The following is a 19,812-nucleotide window of genomic DNA, read 5'->3' as shown; positions in this document are numbered from 1 at the left end:
AGGACCTTAGTGGAACTCAATTTTGTGAGTTCAAATCTGGCCTCACTTACTAGATGTGTGTCTCTGGGCAGGTCACTTAACCCTGTTTGCCTCAGTTTCCTCATCTGTAAAATGAGCTGGAGAGGGAAAAGCCAAACTACTCCAGTATCTGACAAAAACAAAACAAAAGAAAACCCAAATAGGGTCACAAAGAGTTGGACACAACTGAAAATGACTGAACAGAAAATGTTTGTAGAGTGCCTCCAAACCCAAAATAGTTAATGACTGTAAGTTGCCTCTACCCCTGCCCTGCCCAACACTGCAGTCACCACTACCACAGTGATATATAGTGGCCTCCAAGCCAAAGATCAGGGTTCGAGTCCTGCTTCTGACCCGTACAGGCCTTGTGACCTGCAGCTCTCTGAAGCTCTAAGTTGTAGAGAGGGTGCTGACTCACACTGCTAGGGGGAATTTCCTCAGCCCCAAGTGACCCAGCGAAATCACAGGTCTAGTCTACACCTCCTAAGAGTGAGACCAGCAGCAGCTAGGTGGCGCCATAGTGCATAGAGCGCTGGGCCTGGAGTCAGGAAGACTCATCTTCCTGAGTTCAAAGCTGGCCTCAGACATTTCCTCGCTGTGTGAGCGCAACTAGGTCGCTTTCTCTCTAAGTAGGCCTCAGTTTTCTCTACTGCAAAACGGGGATAACAATAGCACCTACCTCCAAGGGTTGTTGTTTGGATTAAATGAGGTAACATTTGTAAAGTGCCTGCCAAAGAATAGGTGCCTAATAAATGCTTGTTTCTTTCCACTCAGATACAATTTCATTAAATATAATATAGGGAAGTTTTTAAAAGACATCATCTCCACGCTACAAGGAAACAAAATGCTTTTACAATACAGAGACCCAACTGAAGAAATCAAAACCATATGGCACCAGGATGAGGAACAGAATCATTCCCATCATTCTGTTTGATATTAGAATTCTCCTGAAGCTGCTTTCAATGAGCCTTCAGAACATGACCTTTCATTTCAGTACTCTTATTGTTTCTCACTACTCTGGTGGACCATATTGTCCATGGGGTTTTCTCGGCAAAGATATCGGAGTGGTCTGGCATGTCCTTCTCTAGCTCATTTTACAGATGAAGGAACTGAGGCAAACAGGGTGAAGTGACTTGCCCAAGGTCACACAGCTAATAAGTGTCTGAGGCCAAATTTGAACTCAGGCTGTCTTCCTGACTCCAGGCCTGGTGCTCTGTACACCATGGCATCACCTAGCTGCCCCCAGCACCTTTACTCGTTTGCAAAAAGTAGTTCCCCTGTCCCACAGTCCTAAAAGAACATTAACTGTAAAAGAGTAATAGCAGGATAGTGACTTATCCCAGGATCCCCGGTGAGAAAAGGATGATTAGAATTAGATTCATAATAATAAATTGTGAGTGGGCTCCTTTACCTAGCTGGGCAATTGTAATGGGCCTGTGGTTACTAAGAAGGGGTTGGAGCTTAACCAGACTCCCGGACACCTATTCCAGAGCTGGAAGGTTCTCTGGGTATATGCCTAAAGACCAAAGAATTGTTGTCTAGTGGTTGTTAGCTCTAGGAGCTGGGCATCATCACTAAGCCCTGGTGAAGGTAGGTAGGTGGCACAGCGGAACATTAGGTAGGGAGTTTGGAAGGCCTGAGTTCAAATTCAGTCTTAAGGCACTAGCTGTGTGACACTGGGCAAGTCATTTAACCGCTGCCTGCCTCAGTTTCCCCAACTGTAAAATGGGGATATAATAATAGCACTTGCCTCCCGGGGTTGTTAAGGATCAAATGAAGTAGTATTTGTAAAGCACTTAACACACTGCCCGGCACGTAGTAGATGCTTAATATAAATGAGTGTTCTCTTCCCACACCAATGCTGTCGCCCTCCAGGGAGGCCTAGTAACCTGCTTTTCTTGGGTTTCAATTTCTCTTTCTGTTTCCAGGGGATGCACGAACACCTCCACAGGATAGCCAAAGGCATTTCTGGACCATCCAAACGGAGAGCCTGCCATTTCAGATATACATAGAGGCAGTAGATTTATAATGCAGATAACACGGATGTGTCTGCACTATCCCGCACCGACAGCGGAGTGCAGAGGCGCACTGAGCCAGGTTGGGAGCTAATCGAAGCGAGGACGCAGTGGGAGCCCAGGCCAATCAAGCTCTCGCAAGATAAGCCTGGGTCAGGCGCCGGCTTGAGCACAGACCTTTACGCATCAGAGGCAGAGCCAGGAGGGAGGCCCCTCCTCTTGAAGGAGATGGCAAGGGAGAGGATTGGATGGTAGAAGGGAGGAGGGTGGGGACTCCAGGTCCCCAAGCCGCTCCAGCTGGAGAGAGGAGGAGAGCCGAGGCTTTGGGGGTGGAGCCACTCACTGAGGCTACTGCCCTTCCAGGAAGAAAGGAAGGACGCGTGGGCTTGGGGTGGCAATGGCATAGGATGGTGTTTGGAGCCAGTACCCACGGCCCTAGGGACCCCAGAACCTCAGCAGCCAGGGCCCAGAGCAGCCTGTCCAGGTAAGGGCGGCCTGGGGTCTCGGGGTGTGGGGATGGCTTTTAGGGAGACCCCTGGCTCATCTGAGCCTTCCCATCCCTGGTGGCCAAAGCAGTCTGGGGCCAGCCTCCAGGGCCTCAGGCCCTGGCTGCTCCCCAGGCTCTCAAAGGACCCACCAGCCCCCTGGGTCTCATGCTCTGGACTCTGATTGTTAGACTCCAGCATCTGACTTCGGATTAGACAGAGACCGATCAGACACATCCCCCAAACTGGGGGAGACCTCACAGGAGGAGTTAAGAACTTTTGTGTGTCCTGGACCCCTTGGCCTCAGGACCGCTTCTCAGAATAATGTTTTTAAGTGCATAAAATAAAATGCCCAGGATTGCAAAGAAAACTAAGAAATAAGGATGTAATTTTTTTCCTATCCAAGTTCATGAAATCTAGCTATGGTCCCTTCTATGAAACCTACGTTAAGAAACTTCAGTTTGCCTTAAGGCCTGTGGAGCTTAAAGGGACCCCAGACCCCTCATTTTACAGTTGAGAATAGTGAAATCCAGGGAGGTAAAGAGACTTGTCCAAGGTCATACAGGTAGTAAACTCAGAGGCAGAATTTGAACCCAGGTCCTCAACTCCAGAGTCAGTTCTGTCAGCTCTCACCAGAATAACTTTGCCCTGTGTAGCTCTCTTAAGTTTTAGAAAATACTTTGCTTGTAATTAGCAGTATAGAGAGGATAATGATAGGATAAATCAGCTCCATTTTACAGATAGGGAAAAAGATGCAGTGACCTTCAGTGACTTGCCCAGATTGACAAAAAGTGTCAGAGCCAAGACTGGAATGTAGATTCTATTTTTTGACTTACCAAGATGCCTCCAGGTTAACATGACAGGGTAGAGATACAAAGCTGGGCCCTGGGAAATCGAACCAGGATTCTTTCTACAGTACCCTAATGCCTTCCTAGGAAAGCCCATCAGCTGATTATTATCAGATTCCCCTTCTTCTTTTTAAAAAAAAAATTGGGTTTTTTTGGCTAGGCAGTGGGGTTAAGTGACTTGTCCAGGGTCACACAGCTAGTAAGTGTTATGGGTCTATGAGGCCAGATTTGAACTCAGGTCCTCCTGACTTCAGGGCTGGTGCTCTATCCATTACACCACTTAGCTGCCTCTAGATTCCTCCTCTTCTATGCCATATCCAACCCTCAGAGGAAGGCTCAGTCTGGCTTGGGGAGGCAGGTATATTGAAAAGCTAAATAATAATGAAAGACTTTAGATGTTCTGAGAATAAGCTAAACACTTAGGAGCACCACAGATGCAAAGCCTGGCTGTTGATAAGAGGAGTTGGCTATAGTGATCAAAGGAAGGGATCCCCATGGTGGGGAAGGCTTTCCAGGAGAGGAGGGCTAAGCTAGGCGGTGAAAGGTGGGCAGGGTTTGGAGAGGAAGGGAGACTGTCTTGGTTTCCCTGTCTGTGAAATGGGAGGGTGACAGCCCCTAGCCCCAGCTACACGCTGCATTCATCCAGCACATATTTATGGAGCCTCTGTTGCCAGAAAGGCATGGTGACTACTGGTCATGCAAGGACGATTCCTCTGGCTGTGTGGGAAGGGTATTGGGTGCTGGGAGTCTGGATCAGAGATACCTGAAGCAATCCAGGTGAGCAGTGATGATACCTGGTGGTCAGGAGTAAGAGTGGTCGGGGATGGATGGAGGAGGGGATGTTCCAGAGGTGGTTAGAGGTGAAAGATTCTGTCTGAAGCTCTTGGGGTGGGGGTGTCTGTCTCTCTTCCCCAGCCCCAGGTCAACAGAGAATCACAGGCTAGAGCTCCTTAATCCGTGGCCACCACGCCAGCTGCAGATGCTGTTCCCCTAAGACATGTGGCTTTGGCGCGTGAAGCCGTGGGGCCTCGCACCTAGAGGGCTGAAATGGAAGGGAGGACTCCTCTCTCCTCCTGTTTTGCTGCCACTGAGGCCAGTCAGTGGCTGCAGAGCCCCATCGGTGACAGCGACAGCCTTGGTCAACTACTGGGCACAGCTGTTTGAGGAGAGGGGAGTGCCCGAAGCCCGGGAATCCAGCGAGTACATCGTGGCTCATGTGCTTGGAGCCAAAACAGTTAAGTTTGCTTCTAAACAGAAGGCAGTGATCCAGATAATCCCCTGACCTCCCCCCTCCAGGGACAGAGCGGGAGGGAGAAAGGTAAATAGGGGGAGCTGTCTTCTGAGCAGAATTTGTCTATCTACTCAACAGGTATGTACTCCTGCCAGGAGAATATAAGCTCCTTGAAAGCAAGGAACACTGTATTTCTCTCAGTCAGTCAACAGGCATCTATTAGAGGCCTTCATTGTTGTAGACACTGGAGGTAGCTCCTCAAGGGCAGAGACTTCTCATTTTTGTCTTGGAATCCCTAATACCCAATATAGTGCCTGCCTAATACCTAGTAAGTACCTAATAAATGCTTGTGGACTAGATCTTTCGTACTGACAAGCAGCATCACCTTAAGTAAATCTTTTCTCTCTCCCAGGGCCTCAGTTTCCCCAGCTGTAAAATGAAAACAAAAGGGTTGGCCTGGATGATTTTTGAGGTCTCTTCTAGTCCCAGTTAGCTATGGGTCCACTGTGGGGCTGGCATCCTGCTAACCATCATGAGATGTGGTAAGACTGTGTGACATGTCCTTGTCCACAAAGAGCTTACAGATTAGTTTGGAGTTTAGGGGAAAATCATCTCACAGTTAATCCAGGGCCTGACCTAAGTCTGAACTCATTTTTTGTACAAAATGTCTGCACAAGGCTCACTCAGCTTACTCATTAGGAAAAACTACTAATGTTAACTGGGAGGGTTACAGAATGTTAGAGCAAGAGGGGGGCCTTTTTTACTTTTTCTGAACTTATTTATAGTTTCAACCTTTATTATTTAGTGTTATAGACCCTTCGAGCTGCTAGAGACTTGGATGGTCAATGGTCATCTAGTCTAAGCCTCATCCAAAGCAGGAATTCCATCTGCAACATCCCCATCCTCTGCCTAGTAGCAAAGTCTTCCCTGTCCTCCACTAACATCTGTTTGCCTGTGAGTACCACCCACTGCCTCTAAGTCTGTTATGTAGGGTTACATGGAATCAATCTGTTCCTATGTTCAGTTAAATTCAAGCAACATTGATTAGGCCTGGAAGCTGATGGATGGCACAGTAGACAGAGCGCTAGGCTTGGGTCAAGAAGTTGTTCTTGAGTCATTTCAGTCATATCTGACCCTTCTTGACCCCATTTGGAGTTTTCTTGGCCAAGATGCTAGAGTGGTTTGCCATTTCCTTCTCCAGCTCATTTTTTTTTCCAGGAGGGTGCCTGTATTTTAAAAATCTGTGTCTTCAAAAAAAACAAAAACCCCAATGAATCTTCCCTTTTCTCTCTATACATTCTTTCTTATTTCCAGGAATGCATCCATCATCATTCTGTATTCAAGATTTGCATATCCTTTCTTTCCTAATTTTTATCCTGAGCATTAATTCTATATCTCCAACTGTTTTCTTGACATCTCTACCCAGATATTCCACAAGTATCACAAATGTAACTGGTCAAAATAGAAATGCTTTTTTTTTTTTTTGGTGAGGCAATTGAGGTTAAGTGACTTGCCCAGAGTCACACAGCTGGTAAGTGTCAAGTGTCTGAGTTCGGATTGAACTCGGGTCCTACTGACTCCAGTGCCGGACCTCTATCCACTGCACCACCTAACTGCCCTGAAATACATATTTTTTAAAAATTTATTTTTTAATTTATTTTCAGTTTTCAGCATTTGCTTTTATAAGATTTTAAGTTTTGAATTTCCCCCCTCCCTCCACTCCCCCCTCCCCAAGATGGCATACAATCTGATAAAGGCTATACATGTGTGATCACATTAACCATATTTCCACATTAGTCATGTTGTGAAAGAAGCATCAGAACAAAAGGGGAAAATCATGAGGAAGAAAACACAAAAAAACAACAACAAAAAAAGAGAAAGTAGTGTGCTTCGATGTGCATTCTGGCTCCATAGCTCTTTCTCTGGCTGTGGACAGTGTTTTCCCTCGTGAGTCTTTTGGAGTTGTCTCGTATCATTGCATTGCTGAGAACAGCTGAGTCTAACAAAGTCGATCATCACACAGTGTTGTTATTGTGTACAGTGTTCTCCTGGTTCTTCTGCAGATGAAGAAACTGAGGCAAACAGGGTTAAGTGACTTGCCCTGGGTCACATGGCTAATAGATGTCTGAAGCTGGACCTGAGTTCAAATCCAGCCTCATATGTTTACAGGCTGTGCGTCCATATGCAAGTCACTTAACCTCTCTCTACCTTAGTTTCCTTAACTGCAAAATGAGGATAATAAAAGGACCTACTTCCCAGGGTTGTTGTGAGGCTCTTGTGAAATGTCTGTAAAGCACAGTACCTGACACATAGTAGGTACCATATAAATGCTTATTCAAGGGGCAGCTAGGTAGCACAGTGGATAGAGCACCAGCCCTGGAGTCAGGAGGACCTGAGTTCAAATTCAGTCTCAGACCAGACACTTGACACTTGCTAGCTGTGTGACCCTGGGCAAGTCACTTAACCCCAATTGCCTTAAAAAAAAAAAGAATAAATGCTTATTCACATTTCCCATTAGGTGCACTTTGCATTTAGAGCACTATGTTATGTTAGATAGTAGAGGAGATGCTAAGTTTAGATAAAGGACAGTCCCTACCTTAATAGCTGTCACAATCTTGTAGGGGGATGAGACACCAATATAGATAACTGCAGTATGCAATAAGACAGGGTACCATGTGATGTGCTGACACAGTGGAGAGGAGGAATAGTTATCAGCAGAGGGATCAGGAACAGCTTTCTGGAGGAGGAGAGGTAACAGAGTTGGGCTTTGACAGAAGGATAAACATTGAACCGGCAGAGAGCAGAAGGGATGACAATTCAGGCGTGGGGAAGGGCAGTGGTAAGGAAGCAGGAAAATCCAGGGTATGTAAGAGAAAATAAAGAACAGTCCACTTTAGCTGGAGCGAAGGCATAAGGATGTGAAGGAAGTGTGGCCCTGTAATATAGAGGGATTTAATAGTCCTCACATATCGGGAGGCTGTAATCAGGGCCTGCCCAAGTCTCCTCCAGGCCCCATACCCTAGCTCCTTTAAACACCACATTCCTCAGCAGAGAGTTCATTGGGGGCAAAGGCTTTTTAAATGTGGTCTTTATACCCTCAGTGTTTTGTACTAGGTAGGCACCTCCTAATTGGATTCTCCCAAATCTGTTGGATAACATTCATAAATTTACAACCCACTTTATAAAATTATCCTTCCTTTCTCTGGTCCTTCACTGATCTCTTTGAAGCTTTATGGTAATACTCCAGGTTTTCATCTCTGTGGTTGATGGGAGAAGCCCTTGCTCCTGCATTCACTTCCTTAGGAAGATGCTAGGATCTTTAATTCACTCCGCAGCCTGTCTGTCTAGATTAGAAGTTTTTTTTTTCCCAATGTGTCCTCCTGGGATCACTCTCTCTTCTCTCTCTCTCTCTCTCTCTCTCTCTCTCTCTCTCTCTCTCTCTCTCTCTCTCTCTCTCTTTCTCTCTCTGTGCTATCTCTGTCCCTCTGTCTCTCTTTGTGTACTTCTACCTCTGCCGTCTGTTTCTCTGTCTTTCTCTGTGTCTTTGCTGTCTCTGTCTTTCTCTTTCTGTCTCTCTGGCTCTCTCTGTCTCTCTCTATGTCTCTATCTTTGCTATTTCTGTCTCTGTCTCTGTCTCCATCTCTCCCCCATTAGCTTTTGCCCTTCTTTCGACCTTCCCCACCTCTGCTGCCTTTCCAAGCCATGCAGTGCTTTCTGGCAAAAACCCCTCTGCTGGGTGGGTTTAAACCAGTTGATTTAAAACAGTTCCCTCAGTTCATTAGCAGCTAATGACCCTGGTGGCCCGAAGGAAATGGAATTTAAGCACCTGTTCTGCTCAGTGCACTTTGCCCATCTGCTGGGGATACTGAGAGGAGACGCCATCCACCACCCTGCGTTAGCTCCCTCCAAAGCGGTCTCAGGTAGAGCTGGGCTGGGCTCTGCCCACCTGGAGCTCATGCCTTTTGGCCCCTTCCCTTCCAGCGTTCCTCCCAGCTCCTTCCTGCCCCATGGCTTCTCATACTGCTTGGATAAGCAGGGAGCCGCTAGCCATAATCCTCCCCATAAAATGGAGGGCCACCGGACTTTGCTGTCGGCCCAGCTGACCCACAGGCACTGCCGTCTGACCTGCCAATGCGTTCTAAGGACCACTGGGCCTTGTCGCCTGCTGTATAGCTGACCCTTCCCATGGGAATTTGCCCCCTCAGTTACTTCAGCTGAAGCATCAGCTTCTGCTCCAGCCTTCTGTGTGTGTATTTCTGTTTCAAGTATGTTTCTTGTAAACAATATATTGTTGGATTCTGGTTTCTAATCCAGTCTACTGTCCACTTCTGTTTTGTAGGTGAATTCATCCTATTCACATTCATCTCTATGATTACTAACTGTGTGCTTCCCTCCATCCTATTATCTTCTATTTATCCTGCTCTCTTTTTTTTGGCTGGGCAATGGGGTCAAGTGACTTGCCCAGGGTTACACAGCTAGTAAGTATCAAGAGTCTGAGGCCGGATTTGAACTCAGGTCCCCCTGACTCCAAGGCCAAAGCCCTATGCACTCACCACCTAGCTGCCCCCTTCTCTCTCTCATTTTATGCTGACCCTTCTCTAAAGTCTGTTTAGCTTCTGACCACTCCACTCTCGCTTTTATCATCCCACCTATCCCTTTCCCCTTGCTCCCCCAATTACAACATGAGTAAGGATAGTCTCACTTTTCTAACTGTATTCTTAGCTCTTAGCACAGTGATTGGCACATAGTAGACATTAAATAAACTCCTTTTCATTGATTATTGGGAAAACAAGACGGATATTCAGTCTTCATAGGATCTTGAACCTTGGAGGGACCTCAGAGGCCATGTAGCTTTACTCCACCACTCCATTTTACAGAGAAGAAACTGGGGCCAAGAAAGTTAAGAGACTTAGGGAGCTAGATGGTACAGTTGATAAGAGTGGGGGACATGGATTCAATAAGATTTGAGTTTGTATCCTGCCTAAGACGTTTACTAACTGTATGACCTTGGCAATTCACTTAACTTTCTGCCTCAGTTTCCTCAACTTCAAAATGCGAATAATAATGATATAGACATAATAATGGGGATAATAATAACTTCTACCTCCCAGAGTTGTTGTGAGGATAAAATGAGATGATATTTGTAATAAGGCACTTTGCAAACCTTGAAGTGCTACATAAGTTCTAGCTATTATTATCATTATTGTTCAAGGTTACAAAGGTAGTGAGTGGCAAAGGGGAGATCTGAACCCAGGTGTTCTGCGTCCAAATCTCTTTGCACTGTTTCAGATAACTGTAACCTGCGTCAGTGCAGTAAAGGGGTTTTTAACCAGTTGTGTGTGTGTCCCAAACTCTGGCAGTCTGTATGGACCCCTTCCTAGAATATGACTTGTTACCTATATTCATAATTGGAAAAAAATGCTATAAATTCACTTAGAGGTCAGTGAAAATAAAGATGTGATTTTGTTTTCCCATCTAAGTTCACAGGCCCCTTGAAATCCACCCCAAAACCCCAGGTTAAGAGCCCCTGGTGTAATAGACTTGGAGTCAGGAGAAATCTATCTTCGGATCACAGAATCATAGCGCCGGACCTGGAAGGCTCCTCAAGTGAGCTAATATTTGTAAAGTACCTGGTACTTATCAGGCATTGAATAAATACTTCTTTCCTTCATGGAGGGAGGGTAGTTTTTGAGTTGAGTATGAAGGGGTGGGTAGGGATTCTACAGGCAAAGGCGCACGTTCCAGGAATAGGGAACTGAGGGAGGAGAGCAGCGGATGTGTTGGCTATTATGCAGTAGCCTTGGTTGCAGGAGCTAGGTACATGCTGGACAATGATGTGAGCTAAGGCTAGAGAGCAACGTGGTACACTGATAAGAGCACTTAACTCTGAGTTGGAGGACATGAGTTCAAATCCTGTCTCAGCTAGTCTCTTAGGGCCTCAGAAAGGGTTGGACTAGAGGACTTCTAAGGTCTCTTCCAGCTGTGAGCTAAAGGTGGCACTAGATTGTAAAGAGCATTGAATGCCAGGATGAGGTGTTAGACCATAAGGAACTGCTTAAGATGTTTTAAAATTAACTTGTTATTGTAAACTTTAACCATTGACCAAAACCCCCCCCATAAAATAAAGAAAAATACATAACCCTGGAGGGTGGATCAATCAGACTGTTAACTGATTGGGTATGAGAGGAGTGGAAAAGAATTCCGAAGTTTCAACCCCAGGGGGCTGGATTGATGGCTGGCCACAGATTCTTTGGCACAAAAAGGCACCATAGGGCCTGAGACACTGAAGAATTACGGAGCCTGATAAATGTATGCTTTTTTTCCTAGTCATTGAAAGAAATAACCAAGGACAGATCCCTGGGATTTTCCATTAAAGCCCTCCTATCAAGGTGGAGTTGATTTGATGATAATTGTTCCCTACTGGATTTTAATGGCTTCTCTTCATGGCTGGCCGGCCATTCAGCCATTTCCAGGTCCCCTAATCATGCTGACGTCCAACCCACATTTCTCCGTCCTGTTGCCGAGCACAGTGTGAGAGACTTTGTCAGAGGTGAGGCTGAAATCTAGGTTAGTGGCTCTATGGCACTCCCCCAGCTGCCATTTTGATAACCTTGTCAGAAAGGGAAATGAGGTTAGTCGGGCACGACTTCCTTGTTCTTGATGAAGCTGTGCTGACTCTCCTAAGCTCCCCCTCTGAGGACAGAGCCTGGGAGATGCATCTGGTCTATCACTGCCCATGGTGGGTGGCCTTGGATGGGGACAGAGCCTACTCGGATCCTTCATCCTAGAGGGTGGCTAGTGATCCCTCCCTTGAAGGACCTTGATCTCCCAACAAGAAGGCCAGGATGACCCAACCAGTGCCAGGCTCGGTAATCACAGCCCAGCCACCTTTGGGCAAACCTCTTGCCCTCTGCATTCACATGCCCTTCTCCCTAGGCAGTAGCCTCACAGTGGCCAGAGGCACACATGGTGGGTCTGTAGCAGGAGTACTGAGCCTTTTTTTGATGTCAGCAAGCATTCATTAAGTACTTACTACGTACCAGGTACTATGCTAAGCACCGGGAATGAAAATATAAACAATGTCCCCATCCTCTTGGGCAGGCTGGTGAAACCTATGAACCCCTTCTCAGAATGATGTTTTTAAAAGCATGAAATACATAGGACTTCAAAGGTAACCAGTTATATTGAAATATTTATCAATTTTTTTAAGTTCATGGACCCCAGGCAGGTTCCAGACTTTCCACCAGGGCAGAGTGTTGGGGTAATAGGTTAAATCCAAAATCTGTCCAGGAAGAGTTTAGATAAATTCATGGATGATTGTTCTAAAAGAACTTTTAAAAAAAGGAAAAAAAAGAGCCCCTTTATTTATTTTTAGCATTCATTTTTAAAAAACCTTGAGTTCCCACCTCTCCTTCACCCATTGAGAAGGCAATATGGTATAAATACACATATGAAATGCAAAATTTTAACAACTTAATAATGAAAGTTAGGCACGCTCTTCTCTCTTACTTTTCCAGTTTTGTCTGTCAGAATTCCCCTTCCTTTTCAGGCCCAGATCAGTTGCCACCACTTCCGGGAAGCTTTCCCTGCTTCCCCATTATCGTCTCCTACCTCCAGAGCACTTCCTTTGGAATCTCTTGCACCAGGAGCCACGGTCTGCCTTTTAGTATACTCATTTGGGTGGTTGTCTTAGACTCTAAGCCCCTTGAGGCCAGGGACTGTGACTTAGGCATCTTTGTAGTCCCACGGCATCAGCCAAAGACCCTCTTCATGGGAGGAGTAAGTGGCTTATTGTCTGTGTAACCTCTGACGGCCCCCTTCCACCTCTTTGGGGTTCATGGAATTTAGACCCAGAAAGATTCTTTAAGATTATCTAGCTGAAATGCAAGAATCTAAGTCATCTCCAAAAGTCTCATGATGGAAAATGCTACCCACATCCAGAGAAAGAACTATGGAGTTTGAATGCAGATCAAAGCCTACTATTTGCTCTTTTTTTTTTTTTGCTTCCATTGTGTTTTGTTTCTTCTTTCTGGTGGTTCCTCCTATTGGTTCTAATTCTTCTTTACAACATGACTAATGTGAAAATGTTTAATAGAAATGTAGATGTAGAGCATATGCCAGATTGCATGCCATCTTGAGGAGGGAGGCGAGTAGGGAAGGGGAGAAAATTTAAAACTCAAAAGCTTATCAAAGTGATTGCTGAAAACTAAAAATAAATTAAATAATTTAAAAATATTTTTACCCCTTTTGGCGGCAGGAATTGCCTGTAGGTAGTCAATGACAGATCCAGGGTTTCAAAATCACAACCTCTGACCCCAAATATCCAGTGGTCTTTTCCCTACCCTTCTCTGCCCAGCGAAGCAGCTTCTTGAAACTTATTTTGTATTGAATGATGTCTCTCAGCCCCCATGTTTTTAATACTAGGGCTGGACCATGTAGATGGGATGGATGATCATGTATAACCTAGCCTTGGTTTCATCCTTTGGATGTGTGTGGAGCAGGGAGAGAGGGGATGTTAGTAATAGAGGAATCCAGACCTTCTCCAGCTCAGATTGCTGTTGAAGAAAAGGAGAGGGTCTGGACTCTTTACCTGGCTAGCTGGAGGCTGGGAGCCATGAGAATTGGGAGGCACTCAGTCCCACTCTGTGGGCCTCCATTCTCTAGCTCTTTTTTCTTCCCCCCTCTTTTTGACCCATAGTCAGGCATCAGCCTCCCTTCTCTGCCCAGGGGTGAGTTTCTGGATCCTGGAAGGCTCTGAGAAGCTTGAGTTTGACTTGTGAAGAAAACTGAGGCCCAAAAAGATGAAAGACTTGCTAAGAATCACACAGACCCCAAATCTGCATTCAGGCCCTCCACAAGGGATGGGCATGTGTGGTGGCCAGGGTCACAGAGCTCAAAGCTCGGCTCACAGTTATTTGATGGTTAGTTTCAGAGCCTGCTGGCCAGCCAGAGATCCACCTCCATCACTGACCTTCAACGGGAGCAGATTGGAGAGCTGTGCACTCAGAGGCTTCAGAGGTGGGACACGGCCAGAGCCAGGCCCATCACCTGTGTCTCTCCTTCCTGATCCTTACCTCCCCCTTTGTCTCTCCCTCCCAGTGTCTCTAGTCCTTTCCCCTTTTCCTCCTCCTAGCCTGGTTAAGAGGGCTAGGGGAGTTGGTAGAGTAAGGTCCCAGGGGAGTTCCTGATCTTACTGGGGAGATGCGACCCTTCCCTGAGGGAGCCCTTGGTTTGAATTGGGAAACTGTTTTGGGAGGGAGGAAGGGACACCCAAACCTGCCCATAAGCTCCATCAGAACGTTGTTCCCCTGGTACTGTTCTCCTTTGGGGTTGGTAGCTACACGGGTGTGCCTATGTCTCCTGCCACATTGTTGACTTTGGGGGATCCGTAGTTTGGGGTGGGGTGGGCCAAGCCAGGTCTTTAGGGTGTTTCTCTTTTACAGGATGCCCGTGCAATACATCATTGGTGAATGGGACTTTCAGGGCCTCACTCTGAAGATGGCGCCTCCAGTCTTCATCCCACGGCCTGAAACTGAGGTAGGAAAGCTGTCTGTGGCCATGAGGCCAGCTCTTCTAAGACCCAGTTAATGTTTGCATTAGAAAAGATAGTTGTTCATTCATTCACTAATTCTGTGAATATGTGTTCATCGTGTACTATGGGCCAAGCCGTGAGCTGGGTTAGGTGTCGAAGGGGATGCAAGGATGAGTAAGGCATGGTTCCTGCCCTCAGGATGCCCACAGCCTAGCAGGAGAGACAAACTGCCCATGTTATTGACAGTTCCTAGGAATCTGTGCCAAGTGATAATGTGTTATAGCTTCTGTTTATGGGGAAGGAAGGAAGCATTTATTAAGTGCCTACTATGTGCCAGGCACTGTGCAAATCACTGCACAGACAGGTGTTCTAATGACAACCTTGTGAGGTGAGAGTACACAGGTTATCCAGCAAACTGTAAACTGAGGCACAGAGGTCATCAGCTCCCCGCACAGTCACGCAGCTGGGAAGTGTCAGAACTGGGCTCCCAACCCAGGCCTTCTGACTTCTAATCTTGTGTTCTTTCCACTGGCCACCCTGCCCTTGCAGGTAGGTAGTAAGTGATTCAGGACTTTAGGGGCAGGAGGGCTCATTGAAGATTGGGGCTGTCAGCAGAGCCTTCTTTTCTCAAGGGTAAGCACCCCAAATTCCTTTTTGTTATTGTTCAGTCGTTTTCAGTCGTGTCTGACTTTACATGACCTCATCTGGGGTTTTCTTTTTTTGCTTTTTGGTGAGGTGATCGGGGGTAAGTGACTTGCCCAGGGTCACACAGCTAGTTAAGTGTCAAGTGTCTGAGGCTGGTATCTGGGGTTTTCTTGACAAAGATACTGGAGTGGTATGTCATTTCCTTCTTCAGTTCATTTTACAGATGAAGAAACCGAGGCAAACAGAATTAAATGACTTGCCCAGGATCTCACAGCTAGTAAGTGTCTGAGGCCAAATTTGAACTCGGGAAGAAGGGTCTTCCTGACTCCAGGCCCAATGCTCTGTGCACTAGGGTGCCACCTAGCTGTTCCAAGTTCCTTTAACTAATCCTTATATGACCCAGGTTCTAGAACAGGCATCATCCTTGTCTATATACTTTGTTTCCCTGTTAATTCCGGCATAGGCTTTTGTCTTATACCGGAGGTGGCTAGGTGGTGCCATAGTGCATAGAACTCTGGGCCTGGAGTCAGTGAAACCCGAGTTCAAATGTGGCCTCGGACACTTACTAACTGTGTGACCCGGTGCGAGTCACTTAACTGCTGCCTGCCTCAGTTTCCTTAACTGTAAAATGGGGATAATAATAGTGCCTACCTCAAAGAGTTATTTTGAGGATCAAAAGCACATAGCATAGTGCCTGGCACATAGTAGATGCTTAGTAAATGCTTATTCCCTTCTCCTTCTCATACTTCCTTGTATGCTCAATGACTTGGAGTCCTGCACATAGTAAATACTAATATTTGTTGAAGCTGCCCAAAAGGACAACAGTGATAAAATCACAATGCATTTAATTCAATTCAACCAACGTTTACTAACTTCCTGCTCTGTACAAGGAACACAACGAAAAAGGAAGAGATCCTGCCCTCCAGGGGCCTATAATTTGCTGGGGGTGGGGGTAGAGGTTCAATGATTGCACAGATAAGTAAACAAAATTACATAGAAAAGAATTTCAAGAGCAGTGAACATTAACCACTGTGAGGTTCAGAGTCAACATTAACCACTGTAGGTTTCATAGTTAACATTAACCACTGGTGCATTCTGAGGCAACCCTAACCACGGCGAGGTTCAGGAAAGGTCTATAGGAGTACCTAAAAGCACTTGAACTGGGCCTTCGGGGAGCTAGGAATTCTAAGAGACAAGGAGGAGGAGGAATATGCCAGACATGCTTCATCACCTCTACAAAAGACCTGGAGGGTAGAGACGGAATGTGGTGAGCAGGAACTGGCAGGCCGGTTTGACTGGAACAGAGAGTACTTGAAGGGAAATGAGAACAGATAAGGCTAGGCTGGGACCTAGATTGTGGAGAGCCTTATAAACCAGGCGGAGAAGTCAAAGATTTTATCCTCAAGGTAATAGGGAGCCTCTGAAGAAGTGGAAGCGACACGGTCAGATCTGTGTTAGAAGAATATCAACGTTAGGCAGCTATATGGAAAAGGACTGGAGAGGGGGGAAACTGGAAGGAGGGAGATCAATCAGGAGGCTGAGAGGAGACAAGAGTGGACCTAGGTTGTCACCAGTCAAGGGAATCCAGGAGTGATGGTAGACCTAGATCCTGGAAGTGATGGTGTTTAAGTTGGGCTTTAAAAATGGGGGGGGGGGCAGCTAGGTGGCACAGTGGAGAGAGCCCCAGCCCTGGATTCAGGAGGACCTGAGTTCAAATCCAGCCTCAGACACATAACACTTACTAGCTGTGTGACTCTGGGCAAGTCACTTAACCCCACTGCCTAGCCAAAAAAAAAATGGGTAGGAATCCAGCAGGTGAATAGGGAAGACATTCTGGCATGTCTAGGGGCAGGGCATGTTCAGGGTGCAGAGAGCTATCCATTTGGCTGGGACAGAATATGGGGAAGGAAGCAATAACTTTTGAGGTGGGCATGGTGCCATGTTGTGTAGGGCCCTGAACACAAACGAAAGAGATTGCACCTTACTCTCCGGGGTTGACGTTAGGTAGCCATGGAAAGGTTTTGCACAAAGGAGTGGCATGACTGATCTGTGCATGAGGGAGCTAATTCTGGCCAAGTGAATAATGGAAGGATAGGGGGAGGAGCAGTGGGTGAGAAGGCAAGGTGGAAGCAGGAAGCCCTGATCGCTGTTGTAATAATCCGAGCAGGGGGTTTTAGGGCCTATATATTTTTAAATTTTATTTAGTATTTTATTTTTCCTCAGTTACATGCAAAAATAATTTTTAACATTCATTTTTAAAACTTTGAAACCACCCTCTACTGAGAAGGCAAGCAATTCAGTGTAGGTTGTACATGTGTAGTCATGCAAAACGTTTGCATATTAGTCATGTTGTGAAAGAAAACATAGACCAAAAAAAAACCCAATCTAAGAAAAATACAGTTTTAAAAAGTGTGCTTCAATCTGTATTCAGACACCGGTTTCTCTGGGGATGGATAGCATTTTTCATCATAAGTCTGTCAGTTGTCTTAGAATAGCTAAGTCATTCACAGCTGATCATCTTACAATATTGCTGTTACTTCATACAAAGTACATTTCACTTTGCATCGGCTCATGTAAGTCTTCCCAGGTTTTTCTGAGAGCATCATTTCTTATAACACAGTAGTATTCTATCTTAATCACACAGCACAATTTGTTCAGCCGTTCCCCAATTGATTATTATCCCCTCAATTTCTGGTTCTTTGCCACCAGAAAAGAACTGCTCTAAATATTTTTGTATGTATAGGCCCTTTTCCTTTTTCCTTTTTCCTTTTTTGTCTCTTTTGGGATGCAGACCTAGTAGTGGTGTTGCTAGGTCAAAGTGTATGCATGGTTTTATAGCCCTTTGGGCATAGTTCCAAATTGCTCTGCAGAATGGTTAAATCAGTTCACAACTCCACCAACAATGCATTAATATTTCATTTTCCCCTCCAACATTTGTCATTATCCTTTTCTGTCCTATTAGCCAATCTAATAGGTATGGGGTAGTATCTCAGAATTGTTTTGATTTGCATTTCTCTAATCAATAGTAAGTTAGAGCATTTTTTTCATGTGGCCTTAGATACCTTTGATTATCTGAAAGCTGTTCATATCTTTTGATCATTTGTCAACTGGGGAATGGCTCTTATTTTTATAAATTTGACTCAGTTTGCTATGTGTTTGAGAAATGAGGCCTTTATCAGAGAAACTTGCTTTAACATTTTTTTCACAGTTACTGTTGTTAATGTATTTCTTTTAGGGTCTCTATTGGGGTGGTATCAATTAAAGTAGAGCAGTGTGGTAGGGTGGAATGGGTACCTGCTTCAGAGCTGGCTAGAGCCAAGTTCAAATCCTGGCCTAGCCATGTACTACTTATATGACCTCGATCAAATCATTCACTTCTGGATTTCCATTTCCTAATCTGTAAAATGAGAGGTATGTACTAGGTGACCTTTCAGCTTTTAATTCATAATCTGATAATATGCTTCTGATCATAGGTTTATGAATTGGGAACCAGGTACCTCAGGGGCCATCTTATTCATTTTATGATTGGAGAAACTGAGGACTAAGAAAGTTAAGTGACTTGCCCAAGGTTATACACATAGCAAATATCAAAGGTAGGATCTGAACCTAGGTGCTTGAGAAAAAAGGCAAGATTAGAGAAATATCAGGGTGGAAATGATGACTATACATGAGAAATGAAGGGGTAGGAACATCTGGGCCAATGTTCTCAATAGGTGCCTCTGAGCTCTAAAATTCTGTGATCTGAGGCTATTTTTTCAATGTCTGCAGTGGAGAATGGAGTGACTTTACCCAATCTGAACCTATCTGGGAAATCTGGGTTGATGATGACAGTGTGCTACCAGCAGAGGGCACTCTGGTCCCATCCATTCAGCTGCCAAATTCTCTGTGAGGGATGGATGTTTCTACTTCTAGGAATTATTTTTCTTTGGTTTACTTATTAAACCCTTAATAAAAGAGGGGAGGAACTGAGAACAGTAGGAGAGGTCTGGATTATGAGAGAGGAGGAAAGTCGCCCCTCCAGGACTGTGATGGGGTGGGAGTCTGTTCGCTCCTGGACACAGACATAAGCAATGAAGGTCCCTTCTTGTATGTTATCATCAGGCAGCCTCATGACAGTCCTGGGGAGAACATTAGCAGCCTTCACTCTCATCTCGCTAGCAATTCAAAGTTTCTGACGTACACCCCCATAACAACACCAGGAAGACAGGACTGATCCCCATTTTACAGATGAGGAAATTGATGCTCTGGGACTTGCCCGAAGACCAAGAAGGCACCAGAGTTAGAACCAAAGTTACAGCTCCTATTCTCAGGTTCCACTTTCCCACTGTGGCCCTCTTCGTGCCTATGGGTAGAAGATACATAGGGACACAAAGCCGGCCATCTTCCATGGAGGCCATCCCCAGGCACAGATTGACCAAGTGGAGTGAGGCAATCCCGGTTAGCCTGACCTGACCAGGAAGTCTGACGCGTGGAAATGGCCCCAGTCCCCCATGGCCGAGGAAGGGGTGTTGAGAAACACACTCTGGGGAAGGGAACATGACGTCATGGAAAGAGTGCTGGGCTCTGGGTCCAGCTGCTTGCTCCTTGAGTGGCCTTGGGCAGGTCATTCTGTGAGGTTGTTTCCTCACCTGTAAAACGAGGGCATTGGACTAGAGGATGTCTGAGGCCCCTATTTCATGACCCTCAGAGTCATGCTTCCTTTACATACTACCCTGTTTTTCAGGTCTGCTGGGGGAATTTTGTGTAAATTATCCTTTTGCTTCATTTTGTGGCTCTGAGGAGGCCTCTTTATGACCCTAGCTCGAAGCCTCCCTTGGGGTAAGGCTGGACACCTGTTGGCAAACCCAGGAAAGCATTGACAACAGACGTCACAAGATGGCGGCATGAGTTCTGTTCTGGCTGTTGTGTTTGAGGCCAGGCTCTGCTGCTTACTCTCTGTGAGACCATGTATGCAAATCAGTTTTTTCCTCCTGGGCCTCAGTTTCCTCATCTGTAAAATCTGTGATCCTCTGAACTCTATAGTGTCCTGGGAAAGGAT

The 19,812-nt window shown here is 45.8% G+C and overlaps 1 protein-coding gene across 11 annotated transcripts in view; it reads left to right on the top strand.

The window, feature by feature from the left end:
• The first annotated feature begins 2,361 nt into the window (after window positions 1–2,361).
• HEMK1 (HemK methyltransferase 1, mitochondrial release factors N(5)-glutamine) overlaps window positions 2,362–19,812 on the top strand; it is a 42,199-nt gene continuing 24,748 nt past the window's right edge. For 3 of the 11 annotated variants that reach the window (XM_020999084.1, XM_020999083.1, XM_020999085.1), the window contains exons 1-4: window positions 2,428–2,517; window positions 4,282–4,600; window positions 13,524–13,615; window positions 14,041–14,134. In XM_020999084.1, coding sequence (XP_020854743.1) covers window positions 4,364–4,600; window positions 13,524–13,615; window positions 14,041–14,134 — 423 coding nt within the window. In that variant the 5' untranslated portion in view covers window positions 2,428–2,517; window positions 4,282–4,363. Of the gene's footprint in view, window positions 2,518–4,281; window positions 4,601–5,009; window positions 5,140–5,402; window positions 5,552–10,924; window positions 11,148–13,523; window positions 13,616–14,040; window positions 14,135–19,812 lie in introns of those variants that run through there. The other 8 variants (XM_078152349.1, XM_078152352.1, XM_078152350.1 and 5 more) reach the window with 8 other exon arrangements.

Source organism: Phascolarctos cinereus, unplaced genomic scaffold (assembly GCF_003287225.1).
Source record: "Phascolarctos cinereus isolate Bilbo 61053 unplaced genomic scaffold, phaCin_HiC Scaffold_4;HRSCAF=312, whole genome shotgun sequence".
NCBI classification, from domain to species: Eukaryota; Metazoa; Chordata; class Mammalia; order Diprotodontia; family Phascolarctidae; genus Phascolarctos; species Phascolarctos cinereus.
This window is presented reverse-complemented; position numbering and strand designations above follow the sequence as displayed.